At 40.0% G+C, this 26741-nt stretch overlaps 1 protein-coding gene across 10 annotated transcripts in view; it reads left to right on the forward strand.

The window, feature by feature from the left end:
- LOC137598437 (myosin IXB) overlaps window positions 1-26741 on the forward strand; it is a 61121-nt gene that overhangs the window by 7917 nt on the left and 26463 nt on the right. For all 10 annotated transcript variants that reach the window (XM_068318550.1, XM_068318556.1, XM_068318557.1 and 7 more), the window contains 3 exons: window positions 18383-18603; window positions 18722-18941; window positions 19369-19878. In XM_068318550.1, the coding sequence (XP_068174651.1) occupies window positions 18446-18603; window positions 18722-18941; window positions 19369-19878 (888 nt within the window). In that variant the 5' untranslated portion in view covers window positions 18383-18445. The remainder of the gene's footprint in view (window positions 1-18382; window positions 18604-18721; window positions 18942-19368; window positions 19879-26741) is intronic.

A 26741-nucleotide genomic window follows, 5' to 3' on the forward strand; every position in this document is an offset into this window, starting at 1 on the left:
AAATACGAAAACACTGTTCATGGGAGTACAAAAGGAAGCTGTTGTGAAATTGCTTTGTTCCTGGTTTTCAATTATAGTTCGTGACAGTTAATGAACATTGGCCCCATGGTGGACATTACAGTGCTAGTGGCCTGTGCTGATCTGCTGGGCCAAGGTGACATGAAGTGATGCAGATGCCTGCAAAGCCACGACATCCCTGTTGTGGCTTTATCATTTTAGACAAAACTGTTGGTACTCCTCAGTTAGTGAAAGAAAAACCCACAACAGTCAATGAAAAAACTTGAAACTGATAAAGTAATAATAAATTAATATTTACTGGAAATTAACCAATGAAAATCAGACATCCATTCATTCATTGTAAAATGCCCGTTTCTTCCACTGTCAGGGGTCGCGGGGTAATTTAAAAAAAAATTTTTTTTTTAAATTTTTTATACTGGTTTGATCCCCAAAGGGTAATTAAGAATTCAAACTCTAGCTACTGATTCAAACGCATGCATACATTAATATTTGTGAGTACAGGCCCCTGTATCACACAAACACACAAGGGGGCTTGTAGGCATGCACGGGAGGTAAAATGGCAGGCAGCTCCTTCTTGGTGCGCCTCAAATGAGCAATTTTGTGAAGGGGACGGCACCTTGCTCAAGGGTGCCTCGGCAGTGCTCCGGAGGTGAGCTGACACCTCCCACTGTCAGCTCACCTCCGGGTATTTTTGGGGGGGGGCGGGAGCGGGAATCGAACCGCCGATCTTAAATCATAGGACTCTACAGCCCGCTTTACCACTGAGCCACTGCCGCCTACTGGTACTGGAGCCTCTTCCAGTTGACTGGGGGTGTTTGACAGGGGCACCATGCCAGTGCACCATGGTGTGAAAATCACACTGCTTTTGAATTGTGGTTCAAAAGAATCATTAAAAAAAACAACTAATGAAACAAACCAGAACAAAAATGATGGTAGCTTAACATTAGAAACTTAATATTTTGTTGCACAACCTTTTAAGGTAATCACGGCTATCAAATGATTTTCAAACTGTCAGTGAGACTTCTGCACCCATCAGCAGGTATTTCTAGCCCACGCCTCATGCGCAAACTGCTCCACTTGCTTCAGGTTTGTGGGGTGTCCTCAGTATGGCGCGCACCATGTCACTAAACAGCACAGTGACTACTTGTCACCTTTTAAAAAGGTAGACTGACTGATCACAATGTTTAACACTTTAGTTCATCATATCCCTATGGTCACATTATTCTCAGTCTTTTGTAGGGGCATCGTCATTTTTCAATTCAAACGCAGTGCCTGATTTTTGTTAGTTAATTTTCAGTTAAATTTTTATTTTATTTATTAGTACTTTTGACGGTTGCAAGTTATTTCAGTGACTATTGTGTGTTTTTCCTTTATTAACAGAGTGGTACCAAACAAGTTGGTCCACATAAGTGATACACAAACTTTAATAGGTTCTATAAATTGTCATTTCATGTGATCATTGTCTGTGGTTACACTGAAGAAAAAAGCAAGATGAACCAAAATCAAAACACGCTGTCTAAGGTATTTAGACAAAGACGTCAAACATGTAAAAGCTTGTGTGTTACCTGCAAGCTCACCAGGAAGATGTGTATCGCTCTCTTGGATATAGTTAGGGTTATGTCTTCTGACATTTTTAACTGTGATCTGGTTCAGGAGGTAGGATGTGAAATTCCAGAGAGGAGGGTCTGAGATCTTACACCATTCAGGCATTAAACAAGTTGAACCTCAGTCCTGTCTTCACAGATATTGACAGCTGATTTGAATAGTTTGTGACTGTTCATTGGTTAACAACTGAAAGAATCCCATCAGTGGAACCTGTTCGCTCAGCAAACGGACCTTGGTATGTGTATGGAGAGAGATGAAGGGATAAATGGAAAGAAGAAGGTAATAAAGGAGAAATAGGACACCACTATGTTCACATGCAAGTGCTTTTGTGTACATGCGTTGTGTCAGCACTGTTCTAAGGTCTGGTGAAGGACAGGGAAAATGTGTCCTCGCTCCCAGAAAGCTGCTAAGCGAGCTTTGCAGTGACCTGTATTTTGTAGAGACTGGGCCAAATAAGAATGGAAGCAAAAAAAAATTTGTGAGAGTAATTCAGTGTGTGTGAGAAGAGAAGGGGGGTTTAAAAGAAGGGAGAATGGTGAGGTTCCATCAATTCTCTAAACTCCTTGGTAGCATGGTTCTTTCAATGAGGCCAGCTGAATTTATGGGTTTTATAAATAGAACCAGCAGTAATGATGGGGTTTATGTGAGGAAAAGGCAGACCAAGTATTTAGATATGGCCTACTTGCTGCCAGTTTGTTTGTTGTGCCTTAAGGCTTCATTCAGCCATCATAGCTGAGTCCAAACACATCAAGTCAAGATAATGGGAATCAAATCTTGATTATGATTATCATAATCTGCCTTTTCAGATTCTGATTATAAGACAGCCAACGCTTCTTTGTGAAATAAACAACTTGAGTTTTTTTCCACGGTGAAATCAGACATCATCAGCAATATGGAAGACGTATTTTAACCACTTTTACATTTGTTAACGTATTTCATTTCTAATTGTGTTTCAATGTGACATCAACCATCCTGTCCGCTCTTCTGTCGGCTACTATTTTCCAGAGCATAACTCAAAAACAGTGTGATACTTTTCCATTTGAGGTTTCAGCACACAACAATCAATTACTGGTGTAAATTTTGCTATTTAGGTTGTTTTTGTCATTTGAATTATTCCTGTTTCCATGGTAATAAGTTGGACTTGGATTCATTCTGTTGGTTGGTTAAATTCTGGAGGAGATCTTAGTTCTATTCAGTATTTTAACCAACTACTGAAGCGGGGCATTTTGCTGTTTAGGATCTTTTATCATTTGAATTTCTTTCATCTCCATGGTTACAGTTTAGCTGGGGCACATGATGAAGGTGGGATTTCAGAGTAGGATCTCTGGGGCATAGCACAGTTAACGCACGACAGAATTTTCACAACTTTATCAGCACATCTCCCATGTTTTTGAATAGGTTCTCTTTGATATATAAGAATTTTAAATATTTTTTGTTTGTATTTACTTTTTTTTTTTGTTTTCTAAAACTTCTAATTCATTATGCAACTCTCAGTATTATGACCCATTCCTGAGGAGTAGTGGGCAGCCTTTATGGTCTTGGGATAAATTAGCCAGCTCAAGGACACAGTTTATTTCTCCACAAAATGTGTTGCTGATCCATAGAATGTTCTGTGAACTATTCTCCCACCTGCTCAACAACCATTCAAACTTTTATAAAATGTGCAAAATGCCTTACGTGCTCATTTCTGAGATTTGTAGTCTGAATTATTGGGCTGAAGTATGTGTATGTGTGTCTTTGTGTGTGTGTGTGTGTGTCTGTCTGTCTGTCTGTGTGTACAGATTGAGTCATTAGTTAACGGTGGTGAGTGCCACAGTCTCCCCCTCCATCCTCTCTGTGGTCCCTGATCCTGTCCCGTGGCTGAGAGAGAGGGCACACCCTAAAGTTCTGTATGCTGTTCCTCGGCACCATAGTCCAGCCTTTAAGGGTGCCAAAATAAGACCATTAGGCATGACTGCCAAAGGACAGCTACAATATTTTCCACCTGTGTATACAATGTGCAAATTGTGAAAATAGATGACTGGCAGTGGGACAGATTGGAACTATTAAACTGCATTTAACAGTTGTATCACTATGGATGACATGTCTGACCTTGATGCATAATGACAATGTTAATAGGTTATTGATCATTGCTTTCTATAGCTATACCAGTGGAAACAACATTGTGATGCACTTGTTGAGAGTATTTTTTTATACCTTGGCTATTGCTTTTCTCATCATAAGACATTATTTTGTCAAAATTTACCACAAACATTTTGCTGAGTTTTCTTTTTGACCACGTATAGGACTTTGTTCTTCATTAGGTTTGAACTCTGTCCCAGTCTTCAGGCTGCAGCTCAGTCTTACCACTGGATGCCTTAAAAGCTGTGGAGAGTGACAAGAGAAGTGAAAGAGCGAAACAGAGACGAATTACAGACAAGGGAGGCACAGATGGGGAAAGAAATGGAAAGAAAGAGACAAGCTGAGAGTAGAAGGAGAGGAGATGGAGAAGGAATGGTTAACTTTGTACTGTTCATTGGCTAGAATCAGCTCTGTATGTTTTTGTTCTATTTTTACTCTGCAGTCCGACTGCGGTCACTGATGAATGACTCCATATGTTTGTTACATTTAATCTGACTGAATTCATTGAGTCAGGCTGAGAGGGTAGAGGGAACGCGTTGAGATACGGTGTGTGATCCAAGCAGGAAAAGAAAATGATGGGGAAAAAATGAGGCATTTTATTTCATTATTTATTTATGGCAGTCCACAGCATACATTATCATTAGTTTCATTGGGATGTGACCCTCAGCATATCCATTAAGCACTTCTACAATGATGCCATACTGACAGAGATGGGCATCAAAAATGCAATCATGCTCTTCTTAATCATAGTCTCCAGTGACATTCACATTTTTTATGCTTTACACTTTTTGTGCGTCTGTTGTGAATTCACTTCACTTCATGGCCTTCGTTTATACCCAATTGGACATTGTAAAAAAAAAAAAAAAGATTAAATCTTGACTGACAATTGATTGATTGTAATAAAAGTGAAATAATCATGGCATTAATCTGAAGCCATATTGCTCTCATACTGTGTAGTGGAGGTTTTCATACTCTGGCTCAGGGCTTAGGGATTCATCTGGATTTTGTCCTCTACTTCACTGTTAATGGCTTTTGTTTTTTGTTTTTTTTAAAAACAACCTATACAAATGAGCAAATTTAAAATAAGGTAACTCACAATTCACACTTTGGTGTTGATGCCCCAAAAGCCACCATAACATTATCTAGAAGCACACAACAAGGAAGGTGTTGTCAACAGATTATACATCAGTGGAACTTGACTGGGAAATGTCACAAGTGTTTAAGTATACAAAAACGTAATAATTATACATACTTAGGTCCCCCGTGGATTTTTCTTAAGATCTAAAAAGACCAGCGACTAAAAGGTTTTGCTTCTTCAGCGACCTCTGATTAGGATTGAAGACAATTCCATTAAGTATACAAAACCATTGTGCTCAAAATATAACACATCATATGCTTAACCATAGCATCCACCAGCAGAAGCAGACTGACATGATACAGTACTTGTGAGAGTCCAGTAATGAATGAGTATGAAATTGAGACTGCAGGGATTTTTCTGCTTCCTCAGTGCACTCTTGTGTTTCTGAGGTGTTTTTATAGAAGGCTCACCCACATGATTGAGCGTCAACAATAATCCATTCTGTCGACCTCCTTTTCTTCCTTTTTTCCTCTTCCTGATTTCTGCCTGCAGCTGCAACACAGTACCAGACAACATACTGTTTGCTTGTGTATTTGTGCATGTGGTCCATGCTAAATAGGAAGGAAGTGTATCCATGACTGGAGACCATCCTGAGCAGCTGCTTTAAATATAAAATGCACATGAATCAAATTATCACATCCTGCAAATATAAGCTTCTATTTACTGCAACATTTTTAACCCTGAGGGAGACAATCATCTTTGTTTTGGCTAATTGTATAGACATGGGTAAAATATAGTATAGTAAAATATAGTATAGTAATTTGTTTAATGCAACCAAGTAACCACTGCCCCAAAGATCCAATCATTGAATGATGTGCTATATAGTGATACCTCTACTTACGAATGTCCCTACTTATGAAATTTCTCAGCAGGAAAATATTACCTCTACTTACGAAAGAAATTTCGACTTATGTAATGAAAAAACACAGTATCGGCTGATTCTCGAATCTCCCACTGGTTCCTGAACGCAACATTCTCATAGCTGCTCTGTCATTGGCTATTACCTATTACGTATCTTCCTGGCATCCCATTGGCTAAGAGGGATGCCACTCCACCTCTGTGTGGAGCTACAAAGGTGCTTATGGAGTGTCTCGGCATTCGGCACTTGACCCCTGAGGTTTTCTGATAGTTTTGCACAAATATAACAACTTTGTCAGTACGTATTTGCTATGGACCCCAAGTAAGTGACGGAGAAAAGAGGAAAAGAAAAGACGAAGAAAAGAGTTTTTTTGTCCATACAAACAAAGGAGGAGATCATAGAAACATGAGAAAGGGATGCGTTTGGTTGATCTCACCAAAGAATATGGCCAAAAATCTACAATCGCCACGTTATTAAAACAAAAGGAAGTTTAAGGAGTTTAAGGCATTGCGTGGGTGGTGGGAGAAGTTCAAAAGGAGGACTGGAATTCACTCTGTTGTTCGGAATTGTGAGATAGGAGCGCATGAACCAAAGAGGGCAAAAAACAATGGGGACTGCAGTTAAAAGTTAAATGACCGTCATTATTATTCTTTACTCTTTGTTTTTAAGTTATGCACAACTCTCATTTATTGTGTAATAATCTAATCGTAACATGTATTTGTCACACGTTTTGATGCATTTTTATGCTTTATAAAACATTTATGTCGGAATTTTTGTGGGCTTGGAACGGATTAGGGCATTTGGATGGAAAACGCGTCTCTACTTACGTAATTTTCTACTTATGTAATTTCTTCCGGAACCAATTAATTTCATAAGTAGAGATACCACTGTAATCATGAGTTTGTTTTTCTTTGCAGCTTTTTTATCTTCAAATAAAACAGTCTCATCAAATCTGAAGGATTTATGCATCCCAGTTTTATATAACGTATTCCAACTCACAACCATTACTGTGAACTGTGAATGTGTGAAACAGTTTTACTGCAAATATTAGCGCTCCCCAAATTAAATGCCCTCTCCTCCTGTCTTTCTGTTCTTTCAAAAGGTAATGATCCATCTTCAGTCCATCTAATCAAAAGTTTAAGAGGCGTAATTCAGGCAGGGCTGCAAATCTGTGAGATTTTCATACTAGTGAAAACGTATTATTCTTTCGGATTGAGTTCTGTCATTTGGACTTTGGACTGCCTATTTCAGTAACCCACATCATAAGTATTTATATGTGGTTAATGTTTTAGATCAACATTCCAAACCTTTAAAGGGGTTCAGTTTACTGTCACAGAACACTGAGGATACAAGTAAATATTACATTTTCCAATGTTCCCATTGGATTTTGTATGATTGAATTATATTATACTGATGTTGATGTTATTTTCACTGCCCCCCCCCCCCACACACACACCTTTTTTGTATCTGTAATAGGGTACACACTAATGTTCTGCCTGTTGTCATTACGCTGTGTTTGTCCACAGCTGGTCTAAGCTATTATTCCAGCATGGCTGAGATGACTGGTCCGGAAAACCGTCAAGAGTCCTGTCACCACCAGCCAGTGTGGAATCTCAAAACAGCCAATCAGATGTAACCGAGCCTTCTGGGTTGCATTAAGGGAGACGTGCTGTGGCATCACTCATCTGGTGTATTTCATGTGGATGCTTCAGCTTTGGATCTAGAGTTTCGTTTCATCATACTGATTGAAAACATGCCCTTTTGTTTTAACAAATCTCGGTCACACTGTTAAAACTTTGCGACTTGTGTCTTTACAGGGCTGTAGGGATGATTTGAATGTGTGTTTTGCATGTGAGATTCACAGTGAAGTTCACTGAGTTGAAGCACTGTGCATGCTCTGACGGATTTAATGACATACAAGGAACTTAAATATTGAATATAACATTTTGTGTTTTGTTGGTGTTTATTCTGCTTACTGAGGCTTGCCTTTTGTTCTGGTTGGCTGGATAAAAGCTCATCAACTTAAGCTTCGTGTGTAAATAAAAACAATAAGGACATGAACTTTTTAGTGTGCATGGTTTTCCTAATAGCTGAACCTCTTAGCTCACTGTGGCTCAGCATCTGGACTCGGTTAACGCACCACTGTTTAATTTTAGGGGAGAGTAGAACAGGAATGACAAGCAGGGGGTCGAAGGAGAGGCACTGGGGGGTAGCATAGTGACATTCTTGCCGTTTTTACACAAAGATCACACAACAGATGCTCAGTGAAAGCCCTCCTTTATATCACCTTTATTTACATTGAACAAGATGTAAACAAAGAATGCCACCTCAGAGGGTGATGTTAAATTGTACTCCAGCATTCCATAATGTATAACACAGCAACTTTGGCTTTTAAGGGGTTGAGACTTTGGAAACAAAGGATTATGGGGAAAAACAATTTATATTAGCTGTTGCATGACTGTTATCTTCACCAGCTTATCAGAGGTTAAAGAGCTCCTTACCCGTTCCCTAGCTTCCTACTTTCAAGACATTTTTAGATGATTAACTCTTTGTGTTTGCTACAATGCTACTAACTGCTTTCTGAGTTTAATATTGGCTGCAAATATTGGCTGTTGTAAATGTCTTAACACACGACAATAACGCCATGTCCCACATCTGGCAGTTTATGTGTTGCTTAGATTTAACTACTTTTTGCTGTAATTGTAGCTATGCTGCCTGTCCCTAACTACAGTATGTTCTCAGAGCATCCTTTCAGTGCAGGTGATCTAGGGTTCCTGCTGCCACATAGCTGGTGTTTTCCCCTCCCTGTTGGCTAAGAATAATCTGTGTGTGACACAGGGTCATATCTAGCTCCAAGGGATGTCAAATGAACAACAGCCAGCTTTCAGTTTATCAATACCGCAGCCAGACACAGAATGTTGCGAGTGGCAGATCAATTGAGTGTAGCAGGACAAGCATGATAAAATTGATTAACATCAACCATTGCAGTTAAGATAATTCATTGGCACAGACAGCCGATTAGTTTAAGTTACATTATTGTTTTAAGCCAAGATGTCATTCTGATGGGCAAAATATCAAATGAGTTTGTTTATGACTCTAAAAGCCTTGAAGAGTTTGTCACCTATGATGTCTTTCTTTGTCGGTGTCTTGTGTCGGTGGAGAGCATTGTGACCATGAGCTTGGGATCTGTGGTGAGTGAAAAAGTTCATATCGACAAGTCAGTGACGGGATCCCTGCAGCTCCTTTATCCTCTTTTCATTCTTTTTTTTCTGCAAACAGTGGCAGCAGATGCTCCTCAGCTCTGGTTTTATTGTTCATTGCCAGCCAGGCTGGGAGCTGACTTAAAAGCAGGGGGGGGTCGGGGCGGGGATGAACTTTTTGTTGCCCTTTGCTTCCATTCCCTTCGCTTTCCTCTCACAGTTCTCTATCTGTAGTTTCTTATTGAGTCCATTTGGTGTCTGCTGGATGAGGTAATTCCCCGAGTGGAGTTTTGGTCCCGCAAAAACAAAAGGCTGCATCTTGAATAGACCACATGGTGTTTGTGGGAGCGCTGTGATTAATTCACAGCCATTTTTAGTGGATCTACACGTCCTGTAGAGCGTGAGCTATGAAGCAGATGTACCAGCGCTCATCAGCAGCAGGAATAATCTGTATCTCTATCACACAAATCCTCCTGACTGAAAACACACACTCTATACTTCCCTTGCTTCTGCTCCTCATTGTGCCCGGAGGACAATGCAGCCTGCTTTGGCACAGATCCAGCCCCTCTCATCTCCATTAGGTCATGCACAGAGAGTTGTGGTGTGATGGATATCTCAGTGGCTCTAGCTCCCCTTTCCCTCGGGAGAGAAAACAAGCTTGGTCGACAGTGTTGCAGCCAGACTCAGACGTTGTGTAGGTGGACCCTGGGATTTTTCAATACTTGATATTCGGTGTAAAATAAAACTATGATCCTCAACTGGAGCACAGATGTTTAAATGGTTGAAGTCCTGAAGCCTAGAAAACCATCTGCTGGTCCATCATGAAAAAAAAAACATGTTTTCAGAACAAGCACTGTTTTAAGTTGTACAGCTTTATATGAAATCTTGGGAGGTTTGGAACACTTTTGAAGCTATGAATAATTCAAACACAACCTTGTAATGAGATGTAGAATATAACATCATTGTGACAGTGTCAAGAAGTGTAGCTAAAATGTGTCTTATGTTCAAAACACATCAGAGCAAAGGCTATTGCTAACATTTGCGTTGAGGTGGTTCACGTCTTCTTTGCTTGTCTAGGACCTCGATTGCCTCATGAAGCAGTTCCTGTGGCAATCCTTGTTACTACATAAAAACAATGACACATCTTTAGTCATGAACAAAGCTTGTTCTTCCTGAGCAAAGAAATTATTGTTGTTGTTTTTAGATTATGGTAGCTATTGCTTTCTAAATAGAGCTTGACTATACGGCAAAAGTCTAGTTTTGAAGGGTTTATCTGAGGAGTTGATGGTGTCTGGAGGATACAAGCAAGTACGTGTGCCACAAAAATCACAGAGGAGCTTCAGGTAATAGTTACTAAAGCTGTCTTTAGAAAGAATAATTCATAGATAATTCATAACATGATTATTAGATGTGTATAATGTTTGTACATAAAAGTTGATTTAATGATGAGCTTCTCAGTGATGACTTACCGCTCCCCTATAGCCATGTGGGCCCCGTCACTGATATCACTGTCATGACTCGTGATGTCTGGGATAAAAGCTGCGTTTTACCCTGACTCACAGGATTCATCAGGCGTCCTCCAGTGATGCTGCAGTGGAATGTTGGGAGTCACCATATCTTTAGGCATACAGTGAGAGTGAGACGGGAGGGGCTGATGTAGAGAAATACAGAGCGTTCCACCAGACCCTCATCAACCCAGTATGTGTCACTCGGTCGCTCACTTCCTGCTAGATCCTGGTCAGCTGTTGTGTCAGTCCTGACTTGCTGCTATGTTTATACAGTCTTTATACGGTGTGTGTGTGTGTGTGTGTGTGTGTGTGTGTGTGTGTGTGTGTGTGTGTACTAGTTGTGAGAGGCCCATTACCAAGAAAATTTACAGTCTTTAGGACAAGAATAACATAAAATTCCAGCTTTTCACACATCTCTACATACGTGAGGTCATAAACACAAAAGCAGCTGACCATATAAAGGTAAACTATTTCTATTCTCTCTCCAATGTTGACACTCAAGACCGACTACCATTCCTCCCCTTCCTACTTCCTCATGGGTGCAGCTTTGCTTTGAAGTTTGCTGATGGGGATGTAGTAGACTGGACACGACAAATGTGGCCTGGTTGGTCCGGTAGTAAATATAGTCAAGCAGCTCCTGCTCCTGGTGCCAAATCACTTTTCACTAGTAATGAAGTTAGAAGATTGCTTGTGTTTTTCCCTGTTTTGCAGACCAGAACAATTCTTCATTGTGCATGTATGAGCAACTCTTGTACTCAGTGATAGTGTACTCTTGTACTCTTTTAAAATTCTGATTGTCAGCAGTATTAAGACAAGTCATTGTTCTCAGTGTGTTTCATGTGTGCTTTCAGCACAGTTCAGTGAAGCATTAACCCTCACAAGGCCGTCTCTAATAGCTACTCTATGACAGAATCAGCACAGCCATGTGGTTGAATAAAATAAAGTCCAAAAAGAGTTTAATGACAAAAACACGGGGTTTACGTCTGTCCCATTATTCTTTCTACCACATTTCATATCCTGAGCATAACTCAAAATCTGTTTAATATTTTATTGTGAAAGCCACCACTTCAATCATACATGAAGTGGTGGCTTTGCTATTAAGGGATTTATGGCATTTCTGCGGGGGTGCATCAGAAATTAGAGTAGGGCTCATTCTGGTGGTTGATTTAGTTTTTGGAGGAGAGCTCATATCATTTTCAAGTTTTTTTGATAATGCTTTATACATATAATAACTTTTAGTGATATTTTTTTTGTTACTGTAGTTGCTAGTTTAGTTTATGTTTATTTTGTTAGATTTCTTTCATTTTTTGTCCTTGATGATTTTGTAGTTTGTCAGTGAAATGCATCGGTGTGTTCGACAATCTTTGTGATCCATGTGTAGTGGCATTAACTGCTAGTCTAGTCCTTTGCTGGGCAAAGATTATGCGACACAGAATGCTACTCAGATGACAGAGGTTCCTTTGGGGATCAGCGGCATTGGATCTAAATCATGTCTAGTTTAAGAAGCTTGATAATTGATAATTCCTTCTCCCGCCTGCCGTTAATGGCTAAAGACTCCCTCTTTATCCGTCGCTGCAGTCCTGTGCTCTGGTGTCTTCGAATCACGGTAAGCTGGCTCAAGTGCCAGGCTAAGTCTGTTTGAAGCAGACACCATTCTCTGTGGAATGCTGGTCATCCTTGCAGAGTATCTCCTCTCTAGGGAGGAAGCTGCATTATCTCAAAGCCTTCGTCTCCTGTGATTGCCTCTGGAGACGTCTCTCCTTTCTCCCTTACTTCAAGAGTCACTTTCCACTCACTCCATCTCTCCTGCTACCATCTCCTCTTTTGTGTTTTTTTTGTCCGTACACAAATGGAACTAAATGATGTACACCTTAAACACATATGCTACAGCTATATGCTTGCTCTTTTCAAAGTAGTGGAGAAAGGAGTCCAGGAGTTTCAATGACAGATTTAAACCAAACAGGGCCCGTGATGGAGGATAATGACGATGCTGTCTTTTGTGGTCCCTGCAGTTTTGCATACCTTGGCATTTTACAGATTTGCATGTTTCTGGGACTGTGGTCAGTTATGCTGGCTATTGCACAAGCTTCTGAGACTCAAGTTGCTCTATTTTTCCCTCTAATTCTCTGCTGTGACCTAAATGTTTCCAGAGTTGGCTTTGTTATTTTTTTTATCCATTACAGTAAGCTGTGGAGCTTGTAGTCTCCTGTTGTTTTGCAGGCATTAAAATGAAAGATTTCTGTTATCCCGATGTATGAACATGTACTAAAAGAAACGAAGACAGTTGACAGTTATTCATTCATTTATCACAGTGGCAAAAAAGAGAATGTGGGGTAGAACTCAAGCAGAGATACTCGATCCCACCATGTGCTTAAGACGATCTTAGCTGGTTAATTTTCCAAAAATAGAAATTTTTGAAAAAGATTATTTTTACAATCCAAAATCAAATCCATGGGTCAACAATGCAGCATCATTATATGTTATCTTTCTAATCATAACATATTATTCTACACATATGTATGGCTCTATACACATATTACACATTTTAATTTGTAAAATACCAACTTCGTGTGTGTGTGTGTGTGTGTGTGTGTGTGTGTGTGTGTGTGTGTGTGTGTGTGTGTGTGTGTGTGTGTGTGTTATTGATAAGGATAGTGGAGCGATTAGGGGAAACCTTGTAATAAAGAACTTGATTTCATAATGCCCTAGTCAGGTCTGTTCTTCAGTTTGCTTTTTTTAGGCACATTTAAAAAAAAAAAAAAATTCAGGTTGAGAAAATAAACTGTCTGTGCTTCAATGATAAAAGTGACAAACAAGACCTGACCTGAGATCAGGTTACCAAACCAATGCAGACTGCCTGCCCTATAGTGATTTAAACCAGGTTCCTGTTTCCCCAGAGGGGACATACAGTTTACATGGCATGCAATACTGATGCAAAGCCATGCTACATGATCCATCATTTGACTAAACTTCATCCAGCTGCTGTGTGTGTGTGTGATTCACACTATAGATTGCTATTTTCCATTGATTTTGTTTCAAACAGCGTTAACCTGGGTCTTTTTCCTTTGGCTTTGGCTCAGCAGAATTACTCTGAATCCTAAAATAACTCTCTCCTGCCTCAAAGCATTGCCTTTGAATTAATCTGTAATGTTGACCAGGTTTCTGTTCAACAGAGATGAGGTAAAGCTCACATCATGTCATTTTGGCAAACTTAACCACAGCTGGTGTCCGTAATTTGCGCATAGGGTAAAGTGACCTCACAGTTGTATAAACAAGGGTGATTGTACACTGATTAGAGTTCAAATGAGAGAGCTGAATCTCCAAGATTTTCCTCTGATGATATTCTAGATAATATGGTGGAAAACTGCTCTTCAAAACTTTGATGACTCCAGCCATTCCTGCTTCTTCTATGTGAATGTTGCAGAATGCTGTGTTCATGGAGAAGTTATCGATTTTTTATTCTGTTTTTCTTAAATGTCATTTAAAACAAATGTGAATTGTAACTGCATGTTCAGCATGTTTTGAAGTCTTTCTCTTTTTTCCCCACAGAATAGCATGTAAATTTTTAGAAATCGACAGCTTTTTTTCATTAAAGTTTAATCTTTAGATCCTTTTCAATGCACATGATGGCAAGGAGCCCATTACCATCACCACTTTTATGTAGTTAGCGAAAGCCATGGGAATGCATAATTAACAAAATGTTTAAGCCGCTGATCCCTTGGTGCATGAGGATGTCTTGTGATATCTCTAGTTTATTGTGGCCTTGTTCATTAACAGTCTTCAACTCTCCTTGATCTCAATCAGGAAATTAATGATGTCCATAACAAAGACTGAACAGACATGAACTTTGTTCTTAGTAAATCCTCTGCTCAGGGCTCCTCTGTTAAATGTTTTATGTTGCCACTACATTCTTTGACACACAACACTGATGTCTGTGACACTGAATGTCGTGCAGTCGTTATGCCAAATATTGCTAAAGTGTTTTCTGAAGTAACCATCATTGAGTGGAAGGGTTCAGCTTCTTTGCAGTAGGTAAATGTACAGTAAATCTCCTGGTAAAGTTCATTGTACAAGTGGTATGATAATAGTGCACTGCAGTGTTTATTAAATATGATTTACTGCCACCACAGAAGCAGATCCTGATCTGTGTAAGTGTCATATGCTTTCTCAAACATTATGAATATTATGACTCTTTTTGTTGAAATGAGTGCATAGTTTATTCTAGTTTTATCCACTCTGAAGTTAGCTGGCTGGACAACTTGGTATTCCCTCATATAGTATGGAATGAATATACAGTAGTACCTCGAAATACGAGTCGTCATTCTGTCCATATTTTTGTCCAAGATACGAGCCGTGTTTTGGGACAGCACCTCTAGTTGGCGGATGGATACAAGAGCTGAGACTGGATCTAATTCTGTTTTGCAGAGTAAAGATGTAGTGTGCATTTTTTCACCATTTGGCAGCTGTCACATTGTTGTATACACAGCCATTTCCAAAAAGACTAGATGCTGTTTAAAATGCAAACTAGGAACAGAACATGATATTTACAAAACATTTTTTTAAAAACATGTCGTTATTTTCCCATTTTGAAAGTGTCGCAACAAATATTTAAAAACACAATAAACCTAATGGCAAAATACTGGTTTTAGTTGCTTTATAGAAGTAAATAAAGTTATGAAGCATAAAAGTAAACGACTAGTGATTTGTGCATCTACTCAGCAGGTGCTATTAAACCTAGTATCACATGAGACAAGTTAATTTTAACCTGATTATGTGCAGATATTTTCTTGCTTGTTCTGCAGATCAGGACATGTCCTGTTTTGAGATAGACATTATTACTTCAGAGAATTGTTTCCTGCTCACCTGTTTCTGGTCCAGTTCATTGACATGATCTGAAATGTCAACAGTCAATGATCTTGTCAAGCTGAGGAGCCTCAGTTATAGTATGATTAATCATATAATTCTAAATCTGGCAGCATCATTTTTCTATGTGTCTGCTTCCATAAATACATGTGTGTTGTTTTATCAGGAACCTTTAGCATCTTGTCGATGAATGAGACCAAGACTAATTCTAATGAACTGTGAAACAGCAACCAAATGAGCTGAAACAGTACTGGCCTATCACAACTGCAAGTTGTTTGTGTGCATGTGCATTTCACAATAATGTATTCAGAGTTGTTTGGTGGTAAAATTCTTTTGGTCATGGCCACGGATATTAGAATTCTGTTTTGCTACATCGTGCAGTTAGTTTTTATACAACAAAAGGTATTGCCATCTTACTACATGTGATTTTTCTTTCAGTATTTATGAAAAAATTTTTGGTAATTAGAAAAAAATTTAGTGTAACAGAACCGTACTTTTACATAAAATATGCTGCTTTACTCAGTTGTTTCATCACCAATGTGTTGCTCTTTTCACTCACACAAATGTGCTCTCACCCACACCAAGTTCTGTTAAATAAATAATAAAACATTTAAACTTTTTTAATTTATTTAGATAAAAGCGTAAATCAGCATATGCACGTTAAAAAAAAGTTCACAGGAAGAATATTCATACCATTGCTTATACATATATAGAATTGAAATTAAGAAATGACATCTAGTCATGGTTTCCTTGATATTAACCAAAACTGCTTTAGTTTTTACATCATTCAATGTGGCGTTGTACTGCTTATAACAGCTTTTAGGCGTTCCAAGTTTTATTACATCCCGTGAAGCGGTGATGTATTGTCAGTGTTTGTGTGTTCGTCCGTCCGTCCGTCCACCAAATACCTTCACAACCGTTGCAGATAGAAAGATGAAACAAAAAGCACATTACTTGGAACGGCAAAGGGGCTGAAAATGAGATGATGACCTTGACCTTGACAAAACTAGGTTAAAGTCAAATTTCAACTTTTGTACTCATCACGGATTTTTGGAAGGCAGTCACGTGACACTGTACGCACATGCTATCGGTTGACGGCAACCGAAAGTGCGCTATGCTCTGTGAGTCTCGGACTTCCGTGAGACACAAAGATGCTTTAAACAGTCGATAAGAGTGTGGGAAAAGGTAATACAGATAGAAAGTGGTTTAATATCAGTATGGGGAGGGTTCATAAATGTTTAAATTACCGTGTATATAATAAGATAAATAGTTTGTCGCTCTATCGCGGAATTGGTCAATCGCATGTGGTTCCTGGAACGCATTAACCGCAAGGAACGATGGTGCACTGTATACCTTTTTAGGTACATATCTCTGAATCTTGATTAGATATAATCACAAAACAAAAAAACATTTTCAGGAAGCCAGAGGCACAAAATTGTGTAAGTCAGGGTAAAATGTAGGGCGGCACCGTGGCGCAGTGGTTAGCGCTGCTGCCTCACAACACGGCGGACCCGGGTTCGAGTCACGCTCTGTGCAGAGTTCGCATGCTCTCCCCATGTCCCCATGTCTGCGTGGGTTCTCTCCGGGTTCTCCGGCTTCCTCCCACCTCCAGAAGCATGCGCTTCAGGTTGATTGGCCGGTCCCAAATTGACCATAGGAGTGAGTGTGTGAGTGGTTGTTTGTTTCTATGTGGCTCCGCGGTACACTGGCGTCGTGCCCGGAGTGTCCCCCGCCTCACGCCCTGAGACTGCCAGGATAGGCACTGGCTACCCCGCGACCTGCGTTAGCGGATTAAGCGGGTTGGAAGATGAATGAATGAAAAAAAGGGTAAAATGTTGAGTTCAGGGCTGTCGCGGGATGTTGCAGTTTCTGACTGCCTGGTCTGTTTTAGTCACATCATACACATATGTTCTTCACCTCTAATAGTCATAGTCAACTTTATTGTCAAATGTACCATATACTGTATGCACGACATACAGCACAGATGAAATTACAGTCCTTTCAGCGGCGATATTAAGGAGAACAATGCAATTATATCAGAGGCCCACTCAGGAATCATTCTGAGGTGACTTAGGCACTAGAAACCGGCATTCAGCATGTCTATGGTCATCTCCACTCAGCCTTTTGTCCTGCAGTGAGTCCAGTTAATGTTCTGTGAGGGTACCCAGTTCAGTGTAAGGGGTCAGCAGCCTCGGTTGCCATGGGTAACCCCTGTGTTCCAGATAAAAGCCACCAAAATCTCAAATACATCAAAGTCTCCTATGATGTATAGTGGAAATATTAGAGTGGATTAAAGGATGGAGACAAATGAGTTATTTCAAACCTTTACCCTACCTACCACTACTACTGACTACTACTACTACGAGCTACTGGGCACATTGCAGTCTGTTGCTCTGGTAAGACCATACATCCGTGAGTCAGGAACCGACCCAGACCACTTTGCCTCCACATCAGAAATGTAGTCTGCAGCATCACACATGATCTGGACAGATGTTAGTTTATCTATGATGTAGTCTTTAACATTTTGAAACAGTAATTAATCTACATGTACCTGCACATTTATGCTGTGAATGGACTTCCTGCTCACATCATCAGCCTCGTTATGTGAGGAAGCCTTCATGGGAATATGGGTCACATCTATTTGTGAAATCCTAAAGGAAATTAAAGTTACTAATCCAAGTCTGAGGTCGCAGTACAATATCATTATTTGTCCGAAAATCAACTATTTTGTTTGCATTATGAATTGCTTGCGTTGGCCTGTATGATCAATTGTTTAGGCTTTTAGTAAACTAAAAAACTTGATAATGGAAATGTTTCTATCGGGCCTCTGTTTCTACTTGCATTGTACTAGTCCTGCATGTTTGTTGGAAAACGATAGCTAATTATACTCATATCTGACTCCATCATTTTTCTCCCCAATCATCATAACTACACAGATGTCTTCAAAAAGCCTTCTTTAGTAGTGATCTAGTGACAAAACGCATAGTGACCAGACATCAGTATCAATGTAAATGTATAAAAATATGTATCTTTTTGTAAATGTCCCTGACAATCAGCTTATCAATTTTAGGTACTGCATGGTGAGAGGGAAGCAGTGGGTGCGGTATGCTGATGCAACTCTCCGTGGCTCAGGATGAGTGTCAGAGATGGCGCTGCCACCATGGCAACGAATGCAGGTAGGGGAGGTGGGGGAGGAGGGTCAACCATCCCAAATGATCATGATGGCCGCTCATACCTGCTCCAGATCTACCCTCGTCTGGCTTCTCAATCATCAACCTGCTGCAATCTCAGGTAGGTGGATATGCTACAGTAAACAACTTAAAACCCCCATCAAAGTTTAATGGTTGGCTAAGGGCTTCTGTAATCTAGAACTGACTGAACTAAACCCAGTGATTACTCTAATCAACAGAGTGCAGAAGGATGCAACAGCAGCCTCAGTTATCGTGGATGCAGCCACTGCGCTGGGGCTGGACCCTGGCCGCATGTATGTGCTGGCAGAAGTCAAGGAAAGTGGCGGGGAAGAGTGGGTGTTAGAGGCTGGAGACCTGCCTGCACAGAGGTTTCTGCTGTGGCCTCGGAAAGCCCAGGAGCAACACCCCCAGAGCCTTGGCTTTTACTTCCTACTTCAGGTAGAGTTGACAGCAGTGAAGAGTTCACTTCTGAGTCTGGAGCGCTTTGAAAAGTCCTGTCAGTGTTTTGGTTTAATTATTGCATATTGCTTCTATTTTGCTTCCTTTTCTTTTTGTCAATTTTATTTTCAGTGAAAAATTAAAATGTGAAATGTCAACAAATGACATTTAAATGATGAACAAAATCAGATAAATGATCTGCATGGGCAATTTTTTTCCCCCAGTTTTATTTTATCTTTTATAACATAATGTATAAAATGTATAACTGATGTTTCTGTGTGTAAAAGGATATTGGAACTGTCTCAAAACGTAAGACTGGTTTGAATAAATTCAAACCCTGAATTTTGTTTTAGTCTAAGAAAAATCATTTTCAGCAATGGATAGTTAAAATAATTCACCCTGTTTTCTTTGCCATTCCCTAATCCAGGAGCAAAACCATGACGGCACTATCCACTATGTCCACCTCCCATCAGTAACTAAAGAGCAGGAGGCACAGCAACTCGCTGCCAGGGGCTTCCTCCCCCCTTCACAGGATGACTTTGCAGACCTTTGCAACCTGCCCATCCTCAATGAGGACAGTATATTGCACAACTTGCGTACACGCTTTTATAAGAAAAAGATCTACACATACGCAGGCAGTATCCTCATCGCCATCAACCCCTTCAAGTTTCTGCCTATCTACAACCCAAAGTACGTGAAGATGTACGAGAACCACCAGCTGGGCAAACTGGAGCCTCATATTTTTGCTATCGCAGATGTGGCTTACTACGCTATGCTCAGGAAAAGGGTCAACCAGTGCATTGTCATCTCTGGTGAAAGTGGCTCAGGCAAAACACAGAGTACCAACTTCCTGATCCACTGTCTGACTGCGCTGAGCCAGAAGGGCTATGCCAGCGGGGTGGAAAGGACCATCCTGGGAGCAGGACCAGTCCTGGAGGTAAGATGTTTACCTGTGCAGCTGCATTGGGTAGATGCTTTTTTTTACCTCTGAAACGTGTAACTAACTGTTGAACTAGACTAACAATCCTTGACAAAGCTTGGTGACCTGCTCAGATTGGGGAAGTCAGATAATGCATCCGTGTTAAAACTCTTATCTGACTATCACATCTTATCTGTTCAAGCAATTCACAAATTCCTTGTTTATAATGGTTTCAGGTATGTACATATGCAATGCATTGCCCTTTGGATTCAGTGCTGCAGAAATGATGATGCTTCCTCTAGTGACTCATTGTGATATGCAAAAGCCCACACACACATTTGCAGAAGATAAAAAATACACGTAACTGTGTCGAGATTATTCTGTGGATGGGTGATTATCTATTGTTCGGTGGTTATGAATCATAAAGCATCCCGTGGGAAAGTATCAGATCACATGTAGCACTGAATAGGTACTCTCAAGGTGCAACGTTAGATTTCTCATGGTTTATACAATATACACACACAATGGTGGAGTGTGAAAGCCTTAAACGCATCGAGTAACACCTACTCAGAAAGAAGAAATGAACCAGGATGAGAATCTGCTTTACTGACCTGACATTAAAAAATTCTGTGGGGATCTAGACAAGATAGTGCTGTTTGGTAGTTTTGTGTTTATACCTGTCCTCGAACCTATCTTTTTTTAGATTTGAAATGCTGCTGTTAATCTTGGTTACCTATCATATGGTGGCATCTATGGTTTTAGAAAAATCTTCAACTCAAAAGCTGGTATCATTTGCTTAATTTCAATCAATTCACTAAGACTGTTTCCGCTGTCTGGGAAATTAGGTACAGTACAGTACATGCGCTGACTTGTTCTGTAGAACTGGCATGACAGAATGAACCAAAACTACAGGCAGACTGCTACTGAACATTTCATGTCGTTTTTAAACAGCTGGTGGGGGAATGACTTCAGTTACATTTCATGCGTCTCTGCAGAGTTAAATATTTGTGTAAGGCCATTCAGTTTGGTATATCGTGTCCATGCCTGACCCTGAATGAGCAGACTGACCAACAATGTGTTCAAGTGAGTCATACACCCAGAACAGACGTCAGTTAGAGACAGTGTCTCGTCTGCTTAGCTACAGTGAACAAGAACCACACTGCTGTAATTTAGGGTAATTAAATGAAACACACCTCAGCGCTCACTTTTCCTCACTTATACGTTTGCATTCCCAGTGTTTATCTTCAGGTTAGAAGACAAGCAAGGACTCTTATTTTATACGTTTTATTTGTCCTGTCAAATGCATTGAGTCTTGTTTGCTTGCAATTCAGACAATGGCACTATGGGGTATTGCCAATGACAGGACGACTCCTGTCTGTGGGACCTCTCATCGTATGTCTCAGATAATTATTAATAGCAACGGGTTATTCAAAGTGCAGCTGGTGCCAAAAGATACTCAACCAATGACATGAGTGTTGTTTTTGCTCCAGTTTTATCTCTGAGCTACACAACAAAGAATGTGTTTAGCTTATTTTTTGTTTATCAAATTTCAACCCTATGATTAAACACTGGATCTCTCGTTTCACAAATGGAAGGTTTTACCAGATCTTGAGCGAAGTTATTAGTCTTGATTAATTCTGTGCATTCACATAACCCCCGGTTTATTGCTTTGATTTCAGTAGGTATATATTTTAAGTGGTACATTACACTCATTGAACGCATCCACCATCATGTCATTTTCAACTCCGGGGACTTTTTGATGCGGCCCTCTGCAACTCTGGCTCTGGGAATTGACCATAATGCTTGTTATCTTGTGTAGTGTATCAGCAAGCACAAAAGCGTCCTTGTCTTATATTAAGTTCAGAAGTGCTTCCTGTCAATGCTTTAATCCGCATGACTGTTTTTCATTCGAGATGTGTGAAAGATTGGGAGATGAAAATAGATGAGCTGAAGTTTTGCCCGAGGTTAAGTATTACACAGAGAAGGTCCTGTCTCTGCACAGTTGAAATCCATGTAGACAAAATACAGAAAACCCTGTTCTTTAGTGTCAGTTCAATCTTCCTTGTAGTGAGGACCTAATTGCATTCAATCCTAATGTCATTTAGAGATCTGTTGTATGCAGACTCTCTGAGTCCATTCTTTGGAGCATTTAACACTTGAAACTGCTGTTGTCTCCAGAGGGTTGTCCAAAGCTCAGTGTTGTCCCTTGATGTATGTCAGTCTTGTCAAAATATTTGGTTCCAGACGTCTAGTTGAGGCATAAAGGAATTAGAAATGAGAGAGAGTTTTCCCTCCATCAGCAAAGATCTGGTCCCATTGGCAGACACATTGACACTCTGTCATTCAGTCTCTGTCTGTGTCTGTGTGTGTGTCTGTGTGTGTGTCTGTGTGTGTGTGTGTGTGTGTGTGTGTGTGTGTCTTAGTACAGCCTCGAACTGTGGTTGCACTGGGAGACAGCTAGACGGGATTGCTCTTTGCTGTCCTGGTCAGGGAAGGAAGTGGAAGCTGGATCCCATCTGTGACCAGTCAGTCAATCATCCCAGTTATTGAACAGCTGTCCATTTCCAACTGGTAGCTTTATTATCCCCTGCCAAATTTTGTGGAGCGCTTTAACATTCTTATTGTCTATTGAGTCAGGAACATACTGCAGGAAAAATATTCTTTTATGGAGTTTGGCCGGCAATTGAAAGTCTGCACTTGCTTCAGTGTTGAATGCTTTGTGTTCTAATTTCATACTGTACTCTGAATTTTTTTCCCCACACTATTGTGAGCAAAACCTCCTCGTAACTAATGTTAAAAGACTGAAAACGCCTGCTGCTTTTAAGATGGCTGACATGAAACCTAAGTAGCCTTACAAAAGAAGCAATAACTCCCCAGTTTCTCTTCACACAAATAGCCTGCTGTCTGTGGTTTCTTCCCAAAAGTCAAAAGTTCCAGTCAAAGCGATGTGCAGTGAGTGGGGACTGCTATTTTAGTTGTGTGTATCAAAATGGAGAAATTCTTAATTCGACGAAAGGATGTCATTGGTTGTTGTTGGTTTTTTTTGCTATGGTTCTGTTCTGGTGTGGTTATAGAGATGGTAATTAAATTTGTGTGTGTGTACGTGTGTATGTGTTCATGCATGTGTTTTAGAGCTATAGGGGAGGTTGTCAAGCCCAAGTCACACATTTTGAGCAGATGAGATCATGGTTTGTGGTGCTGTACTCTACTGTGTACTGTCTTGTTGGCAGACTGAATGCCCCCAACCTGAAACCACGTGGGAAAGCCTCTGTCCTACTCAAATATATTGTGCCCCTTTTATGTTCTATGTTCTATTCTTAAATGACATCCTTTTGTCCTGAAAATAATGTAGGGTAAAGGATAGATTGTACTTAATACGCTCTGCTGTCTAAACAAACAGGGCCTCTACTTGCAGAGAAGCTCACCTGCTGCTTGTGAGTATTTCACTTGTGAACTGGTTCAACTGGTTGATCCTCTTTTAGTTGGTCATAGTGTGTCTGTTTTCCTTTGCCAGACTTCGAAGTGTGTTTGTTCGTATGATTACGAGGTCGTCTTCTGTTACGGAGTTAGCTGACATGACCTAGAAAGGGTATTGCACTTAGGTGTTAATTGGAGGGAAGTACCAATCACATTTTTTTGTTTTTATATACAGTAGTTATAGAAAGACTTGAACCTCTATTTTTTTTCTCAATTTTTTTTTCAGTGCATTATTAAAATCTTCTGTGGTCACAGCATTGTTTCAAGAATTATCTTCCCACACACAAACACAACTAAAGCCACTGTAGTATGTATACAAACAAGAGCCTATCCCTCTGCAGCCCTTCACAGTATGAGCAGTTACAGCAAATGAATGAATGAATGAAATTGAGCCAAAGCAGGAGTTTGTGGTGAAAAAAAATCTACGTAACTGAACAAAATTGCTGGGGTGGACTGTCCAAAGTTGTATTTTTGTTGTTGTCCTGGCTGTAGTAGGTGTTTGCTGTGCATGTACACAAAAAAGTTTGGCAGGAACTGTCATAGGCATCTGTGAAGCTGTGCGTCATTGTTATGGCTTCCAGCAAGAGTTGCATTTTAGCATTTAGATGATGGTTGGGGTAGCATTTTCAAAATTTTCCATACTGGAGCCCCTATTTAGAAGTTTGCAGTTTCAGTCTACAAAAATGCAACTCTCATACAAACTGACATCCAAAATGCAACAAATAATGTTGTTTGGCGTGAATTTGAATGGATATTAAAAGACTGATGCAAAGTGTTATTGTCCTGTTGAGTAAAAAAGTGATGATTATCGTTTCTGACAAGTCTTTTGATTACATCTGTGCTGTTTGCTTAAATGGATATAAACATTTTGTAGGACATTGTGATACACGATGCACCCTTTTTATTGTTCTTTAGAGGGATGATACTAATTAAGTTGGTGAGGAAAAATTATTTTCCAAACCAGTGAGATAATCCGGAGCCTTTCAACCGATGCCTCACCCACTGGCAGTTATATACTCACCTCCTAGTAATTAAATTTGTCCCTTATAATTCCCCAGCCTCCTCAATGCCACTCCATATCACCACTTCAGACAGGAAGTTCCTGTCATCTAGAGCAGTTTTTAACAGGAAGTGGCCACAATGCAGGAAGCAGCAGCAGCAGTTCTCCCTGTTAGCTCAGGGTTTAAGGGGTGTGGATACACCAAAGTATTGTCTTGTTCAGGAAGTGCAGAGGAACAGCTGGTTGTTCTTTCTGCTGATCCTTTGTTTATCTCTTGAACTGGGTCGCACCTCTTTATTCATCTGCTGTATTTGGGCAAACTGGGTGACATTTACTATGATACTAGGAAACACTGGCATTACATTAAGCCACTGCATCATGTGCTTGTTGCATTCATTTCAAACGTGTATACTGTATAAATAAGCTTTAACGCAATCACTCCATTTAGAATCATATTCAGTATTATAATACAGTGGTACCTCTACTTATGAAATTAATTGGTTCCAGAAGAAATTACGTAAGTAGACACGCGTTTTCCATGCAAATGCCCTAATCCGTTCGAAGCCCCCAAAAATTCTGAGATAAATGTTTTATAAAGTATAAAAATGCATCAAAACATGTAACAAATAAATGTTACAATTAAATCATTACATAATAAATGTGAGTTGTACATAACTTAAAAAACAAAGAATAAAGAATAATGACGGTCATTTATCTTTTAACTGCTGTCCTCATTGTTTTTTGCTGTCTTTGGTTAATGCGCTCCTGCCTCACGATGCCGAAAAACAGTGTGAATTCCAGTCCTCCTTTTGAACTTCTCCCACCACCCACGCAATGCCTTAAACTCCTTAAACTTCCTTTTGTTTTAATAAAGTGTCGATTGTAGATGCATTACGGCCATATTCTTTGGCGAGATCAACCAAACCCATCCCTTTTTCATGCTGTTCTATTATCTCTTGCTTTATTTGTATGGACAAAAAAAACTCTTTTCTCCGTCACTTTCTTGGGGTCCATAGCGAATACGTACTCAAAAAGTTATTATATTTGCGCACAACTATCAGAACACCTCACAGGTCGAGTGCCGAATGCCAAAGACACTACATAACCACCGATCTAGCTCCACACAGAGGTGGAGTGGCATCCTTCTTAGCCAATGGGATGCCAGGAAGATATGTAATACAGTAGGTTTAGCCAATGGCAGAGCAGCTATGAGAATGATGCGTTCAGGAACCTGTGGGAGATTCGAGTATCAGCCGATACTGTGTTTTTACATTACATACGTCGAAATTTCTTTCGTAAGTAGAGGCAATATTTTCCTGCTGAGAAATTTTGCAAGTAGAACATTTCGTAAAGACATTTGTAAGTAGAGGTACCACTGTATACTGTTTCTGACAAATGTAAATGCAGTTTCCATGAAGCAGCAAGCTGCAGGCCCCTCCAGTGTCTATTTATGGAGCTTTGACCACACCACAACCTCAGGTTTGATGTGGTACCCATCTAGACATGGGTGGAGCTGCTTGAAATGATGTTGATCTGGTCCCTGGACCACAAGAGAAGCAAAATTGCTGCTTAAAAATCTGATTCTAGCTATCCCAAACTTACCTCTTACATTTTCATATCCAAGTAGGTTCACTCATAACGGATATTTGCCTTCTGTTTAATAAGAGCAGTTGAGAGTTTGTGAAGCATTCTTTCTTTTTGTCCATTCTACATACACAAAATAGGTTTATTTGATTCATTACATGATTTATACCGAACCACTTCAGCAGTTTAATAGTTTCAGCCCCCAATGGAGAAGGTTTTCACCAGAGTAGTTATCAGATTTGTAATGACAAATGTTCTAAATTTGTTAAACAGTCCATGAAATAATCAATCACACCAACCAAAATGATCCAGAATTACACAAGAAAAATGATGGTCTAGGCAAAAAGAACCCTGATCCCAACCCATGAAGGGCCCCTGGGCAAGACAACCAGGATTCCTGGTGGTAGAAGTCAGTCATACCTGAGGAGAAAACACGGAGCAGTGAGTCATCACAACATAGACGCCTCCTTACCATCAGGGGCAGAGGATGCAACAGCAATGTCCCGTCTGATTGGGTAAAAACTCCGGTCCCTCTGACAGCTCATAGAATGAATACTTTGTTGATAATTAATTGGAGTTAAGCTTGAGGGTGGTAAGTGTGTGTGATGGGATAAATTGCTTGGTGACGCAAGGCGAAGCATAGAGAAAGAGCTGTGCACAGACTGTTAGATTCAGTCACTGCTGACACCATGTGACAATTTTCTTCATTCAAGAACAAAGACTGATTATTTTCTCACTAAATTCCATTGGTTTTTTGAATTAACATCATAACTGTGATTGATTATATGGTTCATTAAATGGCTGCTTTTATGTTCTCCAG

Source organism: Antennarius striatus, chromosome 7 (assembly GCF_040054535.1).
Source record: "Antennarius striatus isolate MH-2024 chromosome 7, ASM4005453v1, whole genome shotgun sequence".
Taxonomy (NCBI): domain Eukaryota; kingdom Metazoa; phylum Chordata; class Actinopteri; order Lophiiformes; family Antennariidae; genus Antennarius; species Antennarius striatus.